The following is a 13,740-nucleotide window of genomic DNA, read 5'->3' as shown; positions in this document are numbered from 1 at the left end:
GCTTCAGTTTCAAACAGTTGCATGTGATTTCAGCCATGCCAATCCCATTGACTTTTCCAAAGATTCAAGGTAACCCTGAAAGGAAATACCATTATTATGCTTATTGGCTTAGTTTCTAATTTCATATCTGTTCCTAGGCACTCAAGCCCTGCCTCCACTCTTTTCCTTGGGCTACCACCAGTGCCGTTGGAACTATGAGGATGAGCAGGATATAAAGGCAGTAGACGCTGGCTTTGATGAGCATGACATCCCTTATGATGTTATATGGCTGGACATAGAGCACACAGAGGGCAAGATGTACTTCACGTGGGACAAGAAAAAATTCCAACACCCCGAAAGGATGCAGGAACTGCTCAAGAGGAAAAAACGCAAGGTACACTGTACAGAGGGAAGAAGAAAAATGTCATAATACAGCATAATCAAGGGAGGCCCTAAATACTTGAGCAAACGTATCTCATTCCATGTCCCCACCAGCAGTTACTATTGGCTGTAGTGGGTCAGTTCTTACTAGTGTTTGCTTAGTTAGCATAAGGCGGAGAACAAAGCTTTCTTGGTCTAGGCTGCACTATGTGAAAGTCATCTTACAGGAGGTTTCACTGCCGTCCTTTTGGCCGTGTTTAGGTCATAAAGGAAGGTCTGTTTATTTCAACAGGGCAACCTGGAACCATTGTTAAGCCCCTTTCTCTGTTTTTGCTTTCTTCTTCATATTGACAATCCTTTTTCTCCCCTATTTATGTTAATTGGGAATTGTTCCTTCTTGTTTGGTGGGATTGGTTGTCTAAGAGCTACTGAGTTTGCCCTTGTGTCAGATCCTTTGGCTGTGGTTGGCAGTCTGTTCAGGTTGGTTAATCTTGATTTCTGCTTTTACTGTATAGTCCTTAGATGTATGGACTTATAAGTGTATTAAATATACAAGTGCAGGATCTAGAGGATATGTAACCAACTAATGAACTCATACAATAGTTGATCTCAGCCAAAAGCCAATGATAGTTGGAGCAGTGTTAAAGTAGTGAAGTCATAGTAAGTTACATAGTAGCACCTCTTCCATCCATGGATTTAATGGCTGCAGAAGGCACCTAAGCAAAATAAAATGGTCAAATTTTTTTAAAAGTCAGGAAAATTTTATAATTGATATTTGTTATACATGTTAAGATATGGGTATGACACCCCCCAAAGTACAATCCAGCTCATAGAATAGCTGTGCCCCCTTAATTCTCCAGTCTGGCATACAATGTGCGCTGCTTTGCTGTATGAGTTGCCACTCTGCCCACTCACCCAGTCTCTAATATGTATTTCACCCCCAGACAACTAGCTACCAGAGTTTTATGCCCAGCCACTCTTGAATTACATATAGAATGACACCCGTTTATCCCTGGTCCCAGCCTTGCACCCCAGAAATGTGTGTCTTACACTGCTCAAGACCCGCTTAGTCAGTGAAAGCTCTTAAATTAGTCATTTTATCAAACAAAATTAATATGGACTGGCCCTTGCTAATTTGCATAGATTCCCCAAACTCTTCAGCCAAAAACACCTGGGTTTAGATAAAACATTAAAATAAGTTTATTAACTACAGAAAGATAGATTTTAAGTGATTACTAGTGGAGTAGGAATTGAAGATCAGAATTGGTTACAAAAATAAATAAAAGATATAAACTACAAGCTGTTTCTTAAACTTTACCAAGGCTAAATTTGAAGCAACCAGTTTTTCTCATCCCTCTGGCTGTTGCAGGCAGTTCAATTCTTAGTACACTGGCTGGTTGCCTTTCCCAGCCTGGGGATCAATCTTCCCCAGTTCCAAGTCTTACAATCAATCTTGTTTTAGTAAAGATGAGAGAGAAGAGAGGTGGCCAGGGGCCTTTGTTCCCTCTTTTTATATTGTGACCAGGTGCCTGGATGGGCTACACTGAGAATGCTATATTCAGGGCAGACTGCAAGGAATAGGGCAGACAATCTCGCAGACTAGTGGTTTATTCTATTATTAGATTCACCAAGCCAGTAACAAAACAGCTTCTGCAATATCACACTGAGTACCAAGAAGCCTGAGAGAGCCTGGCTGGGAGTCAGCAGTGAACCCAGGGCCTGGGCTCAGCTGCCAGGGACAGAGACTGAGCAAGCCAGAATCATACCGGGCGGGAAGGGGGCTCCAGGTTGCTTGGCCCCGACCCCAGCAGCTGGGCTGGAAGTGGGCTGCCCCCCACCCAGGTCTTGTTGCTGGGGACAGGGGCCAAACAAGCCATCTCCCCCTCCCTACCCCTGGCATGCTCAGCCTTGTCCCAGGCAGCCAGACCTGAGTAGGAAGCAGGCTGCTGCTGCCTTCCAGTCAGGCTCTCTCAGGCGGAAGCCGCTGCATCATGCTCCCTTCCCAGCTGCTGGGGAGAGCTGCTGAATATGCAGAGAGGAGACACAGGGAGAGAAGGACAGAGCCCCTCTCTGCCACTCCTCCTCCCCGCAGGTAATGTGGGGCAGGGAGAGTGCCGCAGCCCAAGACTGGGCAGAGGGCAGGGGGGTCACTGGGCAGAGGAGACATGTGGGGCGGTCATATGCAATGTTCCCTCTAATTTTTCCCATTCATGTGCAGAATGAATTTCGTTATGTACACCAATATTGAGATGATGTGTGGTGGGGGTGGGGCCGAGGGGTTTGGCATGTGGGAGGAGGCTCAAGATTGAGGCAGAGAGTTGGGGTGCAGGGGCTGAGGGCTCTGGCTGGGCGTGCGGGCTCTGGGGTGGGGCCAGTGATGAGGGGTTCTGGGTGCGGAGGAGACTGAGGGCTAGAGCAGGGAATTGGGATGCGGGAGAGGGTGAGGGCTCTGGCTGGGGGTGCAGGCTGTGGGGTGGGGCCGGGGATGAGGGGTTTGAGGTGCAGGATGCCCTGGGGCTGCGGCGGGGAGAGAGGACTCCCCACAGCCCTCTCCCCACCACAACAGTTCCGCGGCTGGGCCGAGGCTCCTCTCCCTGCCACAGCAGCTCCAGGGCTGGGGGAGTTAAGTGTGTGCCTCTTGGTGGCCTCCTGCGTGGCCATGCAGGCGCGCACCTTGGAGGGAACTTAGGTCACATATCCTCCCGAGTATGGGGAGGCAGGAGTCCTCTATGGTCTCTTGTTAAGTTATGGATCATACCCAACTTGACCACTCTGTCAGTTTCACATGTATCTTGACCCTTTTCACTGGAAAAGTTCTTGCTGCGTCATGAGGTCAGGCAACTCCATTGCCTATGTGCTCTGCACTCAGATTTCCATATGAATTGCAAATTCTTGCTTGCACCTTCTGTGTGCATGCAGCTTGAGGTGTCTCTGGGGATGACATGCCAGCCCTTTGTTTATAGGTCTTTTGTTATTTCTAAAGAGCTAGTCTGTGGGCATTCCTCAGACTCACAGCGTGTTTCAGTAGCAAACATACAGCAAAATCTCATAACTCCGTATTCAGTGTTGATACACACATTTTAACAGGGCAATAATATTCAGCAGACTATAACTTTTCCCAATGATACCTCACAAGGCACACTTTATACAAGATTTATCATAATAAGTGGTGACCATAATAGCATATGCTGTCACAATGTGTAATGTGGCAGGGCACTTCTTCCATCTCACCACGCTTAGTGCTTCCCCCTCTGATGATGGTGGGGCCTGAAGTAAATCAGCCCCATTCTGGGTAGTGTTGGGCTTCCCATTCTGGGTTTATTTATCAGTATTTTCAAGGAAGGCCCAAGGAGTACTCCTCTACCAAACAAAAGAAACAAATGCATAATACAAAGTATGGGGGAATACCTTTTTCTACCCCTTCTTGACGGGGGTGGTGTTGCCTTGTTATTGGCCGCCAGGGTGTCCATCCTTCTCCTAAATAGGCAGTCTGTTTGGTGGTTTCCCCTGGAGGGAGAAGAGCACCCTCTCACCCTGGAGAAGCCTTTTTCCCTGCTACCACTAATCCTGCAGCAGCTTGTCTCTCCTCCCGCTCTCCCACCAGGAGAGGGGTTTTTAAATGTCCCAAGCAGGTCCCAGGTGTCCTTAGTTGACCTGAGATAATTTCTTTTCAGCTTGCACGAAAAAGGGCCTTTTTCATTCTAGGCCTAATATCCCTGCCTTCCATCACTCCAATTACAACAGTCCAGCCTGACTTTGTCACAGTAATTAAATGTTATGGTTTAGGGAAGAAACTAGTCACCAAAACGATCAGGGAGAAATTTATTTTCCCACCTCATCAAATGTGTAATGTTGTATTATATTGTTTTTAGGGGTGGGGAGGTTACTATCTTCTGAAGCATGTGGTATAGTACTGACCCTTATTTCAGGTAGACCAGCATGCACTGCTACTTGTCTTGTGAAATCAGCTAGTTTACATATGTATAGTAAGTATGCAGAAGGGCCAGTAACTCCTTTTTAAAAAATGTGACTGCCCGGGCCTTAACCTGACTCAGGACTGAGCTCTTTCTGTAACATGCTGAACAGTTGATGCTAATGGTGTCTTCTCATCTCTTTCGGTGGCAGCTTGTCGTCATTATAGATCCTCACATTAAGGTTGATCCCATGTACACCCTATACTCTGAGGCCAAAAAGAAGGGGTATTTTGTGAAGGATAGGAAAGGCCAAGACTTTGAGGGCATCTGTTGGCCAGGTAAGAAAACCCACTGCTTATAGTTTATACATTACAATTTGCTTATTTTGTAATGTGTAGCAGAATAGCATGAGTCAAAAGTGGATGGTCTAAAGGGAAAAAATGTTGGTGTAATTCTTGGATATTCATGATTCCAAGCCTTTAATAGTTCTTTTGACAGTTCTAATGCATCTCCTAGTCTTCTCAGCTCTAATTCCTCCACCACTAGTTCTATTATCGCTGTACACATGGGCGCTAACTCTGTGGGTGCTCCACAAATAGTGGGTGCTCAGCACCCACTGGCAGCCCCCCAATCAGCTCCACCCCCTCCCCCCAGCACCTCCTGCCCACCAGCAGCCACACTGATCAGCTCCTTCCCCTCCCTCCCAGTGCCTCCTGCTTGCCATGGATCAGCTGTTCAGCAGCATGCAGGAGGCACTGGGGGAAAGGAGGAGGAGCTAGGGTGGGGCACACTCAGGGGAGGGTGCAGAATGGGGCAGGGCAAAGGTGGAGGGGGATGGGAAGAGGCAGAGATGGGTGGGATCTTGGGGGAAGCGGTGGAGTGGGGGCAGGGCCTGGGGCGGAGCGGGGGTTAAGCACCCCCTGGCAATTTAGGAAGACAATGCCTCTGTCTGCATATAATCTAGATGCATGGCACCATAAAGTTACTGAACTTGTGTAAAGATCAGTACTCTAAGTTGTCCAATGTTACGTAAATCCTACTCAGCCTGTTACATGAAATTGTTTATAAAAGTAAGCAAAAGTTGAGTCAAATAGACTGGTACAAACTAGATTGTTAAAAGAACTGTAATAAGAGGTCTTCAAGTTTCCTGCTGAAGTCACTGGTTGGTATAACAACGAGCTGAAAGATTCTAGAAATAGGAGGAATTGTTCATAGTTAAAATCACTGAACTGTGTTAATTTTAATGAGATGAGATTGCTATTCCTTCTTGTATTTTTAATGGTGGTTGTTACAATGGGAGTAAACCAGTGATAACATAAAACCCAAGACCACGCTTCACTGTTTAATGCTGTAAGAATGAACAAGGGTTTCATTAACACGTTCTCCCTAGTGGGTCCTGAAACACCCCTTTGAAAACACTTCAAACTTCATGGAGTGTGGCTTGCATTCTTCACTGTATAGTGTGTGGCTGGAGGAATCCTTTCCACTTGAAGTTTGTGGGACCATGCAGGGAGAGACAGTGGCCATGGCACTGTGAGAATGAAACAGTACCAGAAAGATCCTTTTCAGCAAAGGTGGGAACAGCAAAATCGGAAAAGGGTTAGATCAGATGGCGGAGGAAAAGTCTGAGAAGGGAAAAGGGAAAGTGAGATAAGAGTTAATAGGATTTGGACGCCATTAAGGTTGGCAAGCCCCAATTTTATATTTTAAAATATCCATCTAATTCCAGAAAACATGAGTTTTGAAGGAGTTGCCAGTCTTAAAATTCTATCTTCAAGCTGGACAACCTAGCAACAAATAAACCAGGGAGTCATGACGTGGGTGAGGCTCTGAAATAAGTATATAGATGAATTTTGTTTCATTCCTGACTATACTTGCGAGTGCCTGCACTTCCGAAACTACCACTACGCTGTTGGTGAATAGTGCACTATTGGCGCACGGAGAGCAGAGGTCTCTGTAAACAAGGAAATATATGAGGATCAGTGGGGTTCCAGAAGGGACATCAACTGACAGCAAATCAGCGGTCTGTGTGCAATGTTTAATCACTGTGGCTCAGTCTATACTATATAATGAACATAGCACAACCATTGCAGACCACTTGTGTACGTCAGAACACAGTTGCCCACCTCCTGAGTGACACTACCCCGTAACATCAAGGCTTTGATTCCTTCCCTGGCTTCCAGATTGCTGCTAGGTGCCATTCAAAATGCTGGTCACCATCTTTAAATGATGTGAAACTTAGCCCACCAGAGCCCAAGAATAGTGCTCTTCAGATCACAGTGAAAGGTGTACTTGTTTAGTTTAGCACTTGGTTACACTTTGCTCAGGTTTTTGTTCCTGGCATTTTGGGTTATGTATTAAGGTTACAGCAAGGGCAGAAGTCTCGGTGCGACTCATTGTGGAGATTGTTATGTCGACATGTCACAATGCTTGAATGCCAAGGCAATGGATGCTATAAAAGTTAACATAATCAATGTGATGGTCCACACCTGCAGGTTCCTCTTCTTACCTGGATTTTACCAATCCTGAAGTCCGAGAATGGTATGCAGATCAGTTTTCCTTCAAATCATATAAGGTTTGTGTTTCTTCTCTTTGGATCCTACAGAGCACATCAAAAACCTGGAAATTGGGAAGAGATAGTCAGAGGAGATAAACTACTAGATAAGTAAGGTAGTGGGGCTTTGTATTTGTAGATGGTCATTAGACTGTAGAGGCAAATATCCCGAATATAGTGATAACCATATAGACTGCAGAAGGAGCCTCACCATGGCCTTGTCAACACTAAGAAAAATAGGAGCCTAATTCATCACAGATGCAATTTCCCCAGCGATAGCAACAGTGGAGACTTTGGTGTGGACAGGGAACAGGCATTTTACCACCATGTCATCTAATGCAGCTGCCCCATTCCCAGCTTCTCTCAGTAGGAGTCCACACAGGGAACGATGTGAGAGTGCTGCCTCTGAGGAGCTCACAGTTGTTCTCATGTCATTCTCCCCCACAATGAGTCCTTTTAAGTGAGGAGAATAGTGTGGAAGTACTGGCTGTTCATAGCCTAGAGTCACATCACTCCTAGCCCCTTCCAGGCTGTACCCAATATTAGACATGTGTGTCACTGAAACACTGCCCAGCTCCCAATCATTTTTTTGTTGGGGCCCCACTTTGCAAGGGGCAGGTAAACTTGCGCTACTTATGGCCCCTCACTTCATGTCCCAAGGCAACTTTGTCTCCCTGGTTTCTTTTTCCTGTCCTTTTCTGCAGTTTTCCTCTGGGCTTTTTAATATTTTAAAATTCTCTTATGAACTTTTATGCTCCGCTGCCTCCTTCCCACAATCACTCATGAAAAGGCAACATTCTGCTTGCTGTGAGGCTTGAGGCATCTATTGGTTGCACATGTGGACTCGGCCCACAGAGCCATTTCAACTGAGTGCTATGAGAGCTGAAAAGCTCAGTTACGCTTGTGGACTGCAACCCTGTACACATAAGCTGCTCCTGTGGCCAGATGAATTACAGGCTGTCGGAGAAGACAGATAGCTTTCAAGAAGTTGCCCTCAGCTTTACCTGGAGCCATGAGAGCATATTTGCAGCGCCACCGTTCTGTTGCTTCTCTTGCTGTGCATACCCTACCACTACCGTTTGGGTAACACTGGAGTAACCTAATGACTTAAATGTACCCTAAATGCTACTTTGTATAACAGGGCTCTACTGACATCCTGTTTGTATGGAATGATATGAATGAGCCTTCAGTCTTCAAAGGGGCAGAACTAACCATGCAGAGAGATGCGGTCCACCATGGCAACTGGGAGCACCGGGAGGTTCACAATCTCTATGGCTTTTACCAGGTAGGGCAACTAAAGACAAAAATCAACTGCCAGAGATACACTGTCATGGATGATTATGGCTATTATAATATGTACCGCGGTAGCGCCCAGATGGTCCCATCAAGATTTGGCCCTGTTGTACTAGGTGCCCATATGTTGGAATCAGCTTCTCCATGATAAATCAGACCCGTAACAGTGATAGCACTCCTGCATATCTTTCTACTGCAACGGTGTAATGACAGCAATCTATTACATATGCAATGTTAGTATTTCTGTATTTTCCCCTGTTCTAGTGTCTTCCAGCAAACTGTTGGTACTTAACTAATAATAATTACTATTATTTCTGGACATATATTTCATATTGTTCCTGCCTTTAATTGGCTACAACAGGAGTGTGGTATATACGGTTTGTAATTAGGTTATCTCCTTGTCAGTTATTCTTATGCTTTGCAGCAAATGGCAACTGCAGAAGGACTTATCAAACGCTCTGGGGGACAGAACAGGCCATTTGTCCTCACGCGATCTTTCTTTGCTGGATCACAGAAGTATGGTAAGCATAGACAAGCTTCATGAAATCACAGAACAGTGCTGTTTTTCTGTAAGGCTTTATTTATGCATGCTAGGCCTGGTACTTGGTACTAGGGCTGTCATACAATTAAAAAATAATTGCAATGAATCACAAGATTAAAAAAAGTTGTGATTGATTAATTGCAGTTTTAATCACACAGTTAAACAATAATAGAATACCAATTTAAATTCAGCAGAGTACTTGAAGCAAATTTATTAGCTTGCCACTTTCTTCTTTCTTTCCCCCTAATTGCAAGTATAAATTAATGTTGGGGCCTGAATTCAGTATGTAAACTTGAAACTATGCTTCTGGTGTTTCCAGGTGCAGTATGGACAGGAGACAACGTAGCAGAGTGGAGTTACTTAAAAATCTCCATTCCAATGTTGCTCACAATCAGCATTGCAGGAATTTCATTCTGTGGAGGTAAGGAGTTTAACTGGATTCTTCACTAAATGTAGGCCACCAGATTTACTGATCTTGTGTCTCAAGATAGATTTAAACACACAACCAGCAGAACAACCCACTTCTTTCCTACACTCCAATCTGTTTCAAAACAGTTTCCTATATTTAGTCCATTTACAGCTCCCAGTAGCATTCTTCTCTCCTTCCTTTGGCATATTTATCTTTGGTAGCATGTGAGTCCCTTGAACTGACAGCTTGGAGTTGTCTTCCACGAGCATCAGTATAATTTTCCCCTGTGACAAGGAAAACCACTCACTGTGTCTCTAAAAGCTATCAACCCATTTCATCATCAAATGAGAGTCCGATAATTTTTTTCACTTTGTATGGCCAAGCAGCTGCCTTTCAGCAGGGTAGGAGGTACCATATTATATTAATGTATTTATAGATTTGTAATGTTTGTAATAAGAGAAATTCATGTTTTTTCAGAACACTTTCAAAAACCAATTAGCATGTCTCTTTAAATTTTAGCTGATGTGGGCGGGTTTATTGGGGACCCAGAACCAGAGCTACTTGTTCGCTGGTATCAGGCTGGTGCATACCAACCATTCTTCAGAGGCCATGCAAATATGGAAAGCAAACGGCGTGAACCATGGCTATTTGGGGATGAGAACACACAGCTCATCAGGGAAGCCATTAGAGAGCGCTACACCCTTCTGCCCTACTTGTATTCACTGTTCTACCGGGCACACACCACTGCGGAACCAGTCATGAGGTAAGATCATAAGGGGCTACATTAAAACTATTTAAACAACAGGAAGTCCGGTGGCACCTTAAAGACTAAGAGATTTATTTGGGCATAAGCTTTCGTGGGTAAAAAAAACCCACTTCTTCAGATGCATGGAGTGAAAATCACAGATGCAGGCATTATATACTGACACATGAAGAGAAGTTGTTTTTGTGGATACAGACTAACACAGCTACCCCTTGATAATTAAAACTACTTGTATTGCTCTTTATATAAAGGCCCTTCTTATGAGCCAGGAAATTTAATAATTGTGTCAAGATGGATGTTTCAGAGGGGGAAATTAAATTACTCCCTCTTACTTTTGTGACTTTCAATTTGAATTTTTAAAAGCAAACAATATATACATTCATTTTCTAAAAGAGAGTAATTGAGCACATCACTTAATTAAACCATTACCACATACAGTCTTAGATAAATTTATAAATACAGTAGACCCCAAGAAGAATGTTATCACTATTCTTATCCATATCTGAATACTACCAGTGGATCCCTAAGCTGACCTAAAAGTTTCAAAGTCTGCCTTTTCTCTCTCTCTGGTAAATGCTTTTGGTTCATTTGAAGAAACTGGGCCAACTGGGTTACCTTTCCAGAGTTCATTTCATATAGATAATTCAAGTATGAGGTATATGCTATGCCACATTTCCTATAATCATTTTTCTTTTAGTAATGTAATATGGACGTTAAATTAGTAAACTAGCTTCCATTGTGCTCCTTTCCAATCTATAATGAGAGGTCTCAGTGGAGCTGTGAGCAATGGTCACATCAGTAGAAGATAAATATTACTAATCTCTCTTGTATTTTTGTCTCTTATAAATGGCACTGGAATTGCTGTCCTTTTTTAAAATTTCTCTTCACTAGTTGTAATGCAAAATCATTTCAAGATAAGGCCCAACTTTTAATAGGGCAGAAGCTCTGGGATGCACTCAGTTGTGAACCTGATTTGTGCATGCAGGCACTATAAGAGCCAGTCAGTGAGGGCATCTGTCTGGCCCTTTGCATATACAAATGTCCCATTTGTATACAATGTCCAGCACCTAATCATGCCCTGAGCTTCTACCTTTCTAAAAATCAGACCCATGTTGACTATATACGATAATAAAATACTGCCAGGGTTATAGTTAGCTATTGTGGCAAATTCAGAAACTAAAAAGGAAGTGTGGTATTTTCTTCACTGGTTTATGAAGGCAAGCAGAATGTAAAATCTGCCTCTTTAGCAAGCCAATAAACAGTGGTGTTGCAGCATTCAACAGGATGCCTATTAGTAAGCAGGTCAGGCAGGCATTGTTTGTGAGTGAATCCACAGAATTGCTCCAGTTCTTGTCTCTAACTAGAAAGAGCTATTGTTATCATAACATTTGGAATTATAAATAAGCAAAAGAAGGCCTGTGCAGTGACCATGTGATTAGTGTACCACATTACTATGCACTTCATCTTCTGAGTCAGGTTTCTCAATCCCTGACCAACAGGATTGCTGTAGAACCAGCAAAGTCAGGTGCTGAGAAGAAAAGAGACTGTCCCCGCAAGAAACTAGCCAGTGTAGGAGCAATGCTGATGGACTCTGAAGAAAAGTCCCGTCCATCTCTCCTCTGCTAGAAGAAAGATGAATGCTATATGGGTTCATGAGGAAAGGGGGGCTTCCCAGGGTTGCCAAGGGCAAAACAAACACACATGCCAAAACCAGAGCAAAAAGAAAAACAAACAGTAGTTAGAATGAGCACACACATTGAGAAGCCCAAATACTGATCTGCTGAGGTCCCTTCCAACCCTGATATTCTGTGATTCTGTGATACTGTGATCTGGCCTGCAAGAGCCTGCGGAGGAGGCTGAGTTAGACCAGCTTTTTGCTTGCAGTAGATACACTGGGAAGTGCCTTAACTCTTGTTCAGCTGGGAAACATAATGCTTGCATAAGAAGTGGCATTTAAAGGGACAGATGAGAAATGTGTCCAGTCATCCTTGGATGGATGGAGATAGTCACAAAATGGGCCTTGTAGGAGAGCAGAAACGTAGAAAATGGTTGGGAGCCTGCAGACTCCAGCTGAGTCACAGTGGGATCCAATGGGAAAGAAGAAACTGACAAGACTCCACTTTGCTTTCTACAGGCCTCTCTGGGTAGAGTTCCCCAAGGAACAAGAAACTTTTGGTGTGGAAGACGAATACATGCTGGGTAAGTAAATCATTTCCTAAATCCAGACATCAGCTGGTGTTTAAATTTCAAAATAAAGCATAGAATCATAGAATATCAGGGTTGGAAGGGACCTCAGGAGGTCATCTAGTCCAACCCCCTGCTCAAAGCAGGACCCATCCCCAATTAAATCATCCCAGCCAGAGCTTTGTCAAGCCTGACCTTAAAAACTTCTAAGGAAGGAGATTCTACCACCTCCCTAGGTAACGCATTCCAGTGTTTCACCACCCTCCTAGTGAAAAAGGTTTTCCTAATATCCAACCTAAACCTCCCCCACTGCAACTTGAGACCATTACTCCTTGTCCTGTCATCTTCTACCACTGAGAATAGTCTAGAACCATCCTCTTTGGAACCACCTCTCAGGTAGTTGAAATCAGCTATCAAATCCCCCCTCATTCTTCTCTTCTGCAGACTAAACAATCCCAGTTCCCTCAGCCTCTCCTCATAAGTCATGTGTTCCAGACCCCTAATCATTTTTTTGCCCTTCGCTGGACTCTCTCCAATTTATCCACATCCTTCTCGTAGTGTGGGGCCCAAAACTGGACACAGTACTCCAGATGAGGCCTCACCAATGTCAAATAGAGGGGAACGATCACATCCCTCGATCTGCTCGCTATGCCCCTACTTATACATCCCAAAATGCCATTGGCCTTCTTGGCAACAAGGGCATACTGTTGACTCATATCCAGCTTCTCGTCCACTGTCACCCCTAGGTCCTTTTCCGCAGAACTGCTGCCTAGCCATTCGGTCCCTAGTCTGTAGCGGTGCATTGGATTCTTCCGTCCTAAGTGCAGGACCCTGCACTTATCCTTGTTGAACCTCATCAGATTTCTTTTGGCCCAATCCTCCAATTTGTCTAGGTCCCTCTGTATCCTATCCCTACCCTCCAGCGTATCTACCACTCCTCCCAGTTTAGTATCATCCGCAAATTTGCTGAGAGTGCAATCCACACCATCCTCCAGATCATTTATGAAGATATTGAACAAAACCAGCCCCAGGACCGACCCTTGGGGCACTCCACTTGATACCGGCTGCCAACTAGACATGGAGCCATTGATCACTACCCGTTGAGCCCGACAATCTAGCCAACTTTCTACCCACCTTATAGTGCATTCATCCAGCCCATACTTCTTTAACTTGCTGACAAGAATACTGTGGGAGACCGTGTCGAAAGCTTTGCTAAAGTCAAGAAACAATACATCCACTGCTTTCCCTTCATCCACAGAACCAGTAATCTCATCATAGAAGGCAATTAGATTAGTCAGGCATGACCTTCCCTTGGTGAATCCATGCTGACTGTTCCTGATCACTTTCCTCTCGTGTAAGTGCTTCAGGATAGATTCCTTGAGGACCTGCTCCATGATTTTTCCGGGAACTGAGGTGAGGCTGACTGGCCTGTAGTTCCCAGGATCCTCCTTCTTCCCTTTTTTAAAGATGGGCACTACATTAGCCTTTTTCCAGTCATCCGGGACTTCCCCCATTCGCCACGAGTTTTCAAAGATAATGGCCAATGGCTCTGCAATCACAGCCGCCAATTCCTTTAGCACTCTCGGATGCAACGCGTCTGGCCCCATGGACTTGTGCACTTCCAGCTTTTCTAAATAGTCCCTAACTACCTCTTTCTCCACAGAGGGCTGGCCACCTACTCCCCATGCTGTGTTGCCTAGCGCAGCAGTCTGGGAGCTGACC

At 44.6% G+C, this 13,740-nt stretch overlaps 1 protein-coding gene across 5 annotated transcripts in view; it reads left to right on the top strand.

Annotated features, from left to right (window-relative positions):
* GANC (glucosidase alpha, neutral C) overlaps positions 1 to 13,740 on the top strand; it is a 53,724-nt gene that overhangs the window by 22,000 nt on the left and 17,984 nt on the right. For 4 of the 5 annotated variants that reach the window (XM_077818831.1, XM_077818830.1, XM_077818829.1 and 1 more), the window contains 8 exons: positions 138 to 373; positions 4,486 to 4,612; positions 6,770 to 6,849; positions 7,970 to 8,113; positions 8,546 to 8,642; positions 8,982 to 9,083; positions 9,591 to 9,834; positions 11,969 to 12,033. In XM_077818831.1, coding sequence (XP_077674957.1) covers positions 138 to 373; positions 4,486 to 4,612; positions 6,770 to 6,849; positions 7,970 to 8,113; positions 8,546 to 8,642; positions 8,982 to 9,083; positions 9,591 to 9,834; positions 11,969 to 12,033 — 1,095 coding nt within the window. Of the gene's footprint in view, positions 1 to 137; positions 374 to 4,485; positions 4,613 to 6,769; positions 6,850 to 7,969; positions 8,114 to 8,545; positions 8,643 to 8,981; positions 9,084 to 9,590; positions 9,835 to 11,968; positions 12,034 to 13,740 lie in introns of those variants that run through there. The other variant, XR_013346367.1, reaches the window with a different exon arrangement.

This window comes from Eretmochelys imbricata, chromosome 6 (assembly GCF_965152235.1).
Source record: "Eretmochelys imbricata isolate rEreImb1 chromosome 6, rEreImb1.hap1, whole genome shotgun sequence".
NCBI classification, from domain to species: Eukaryota; Metazoa; Chordata; order Testudines; family Cheloniidae; genus Eretmochelys; species Eretmochelys imbricata.
This window is presented reverse-complemented; position numbering and strand designations above follow the sequence as displayed.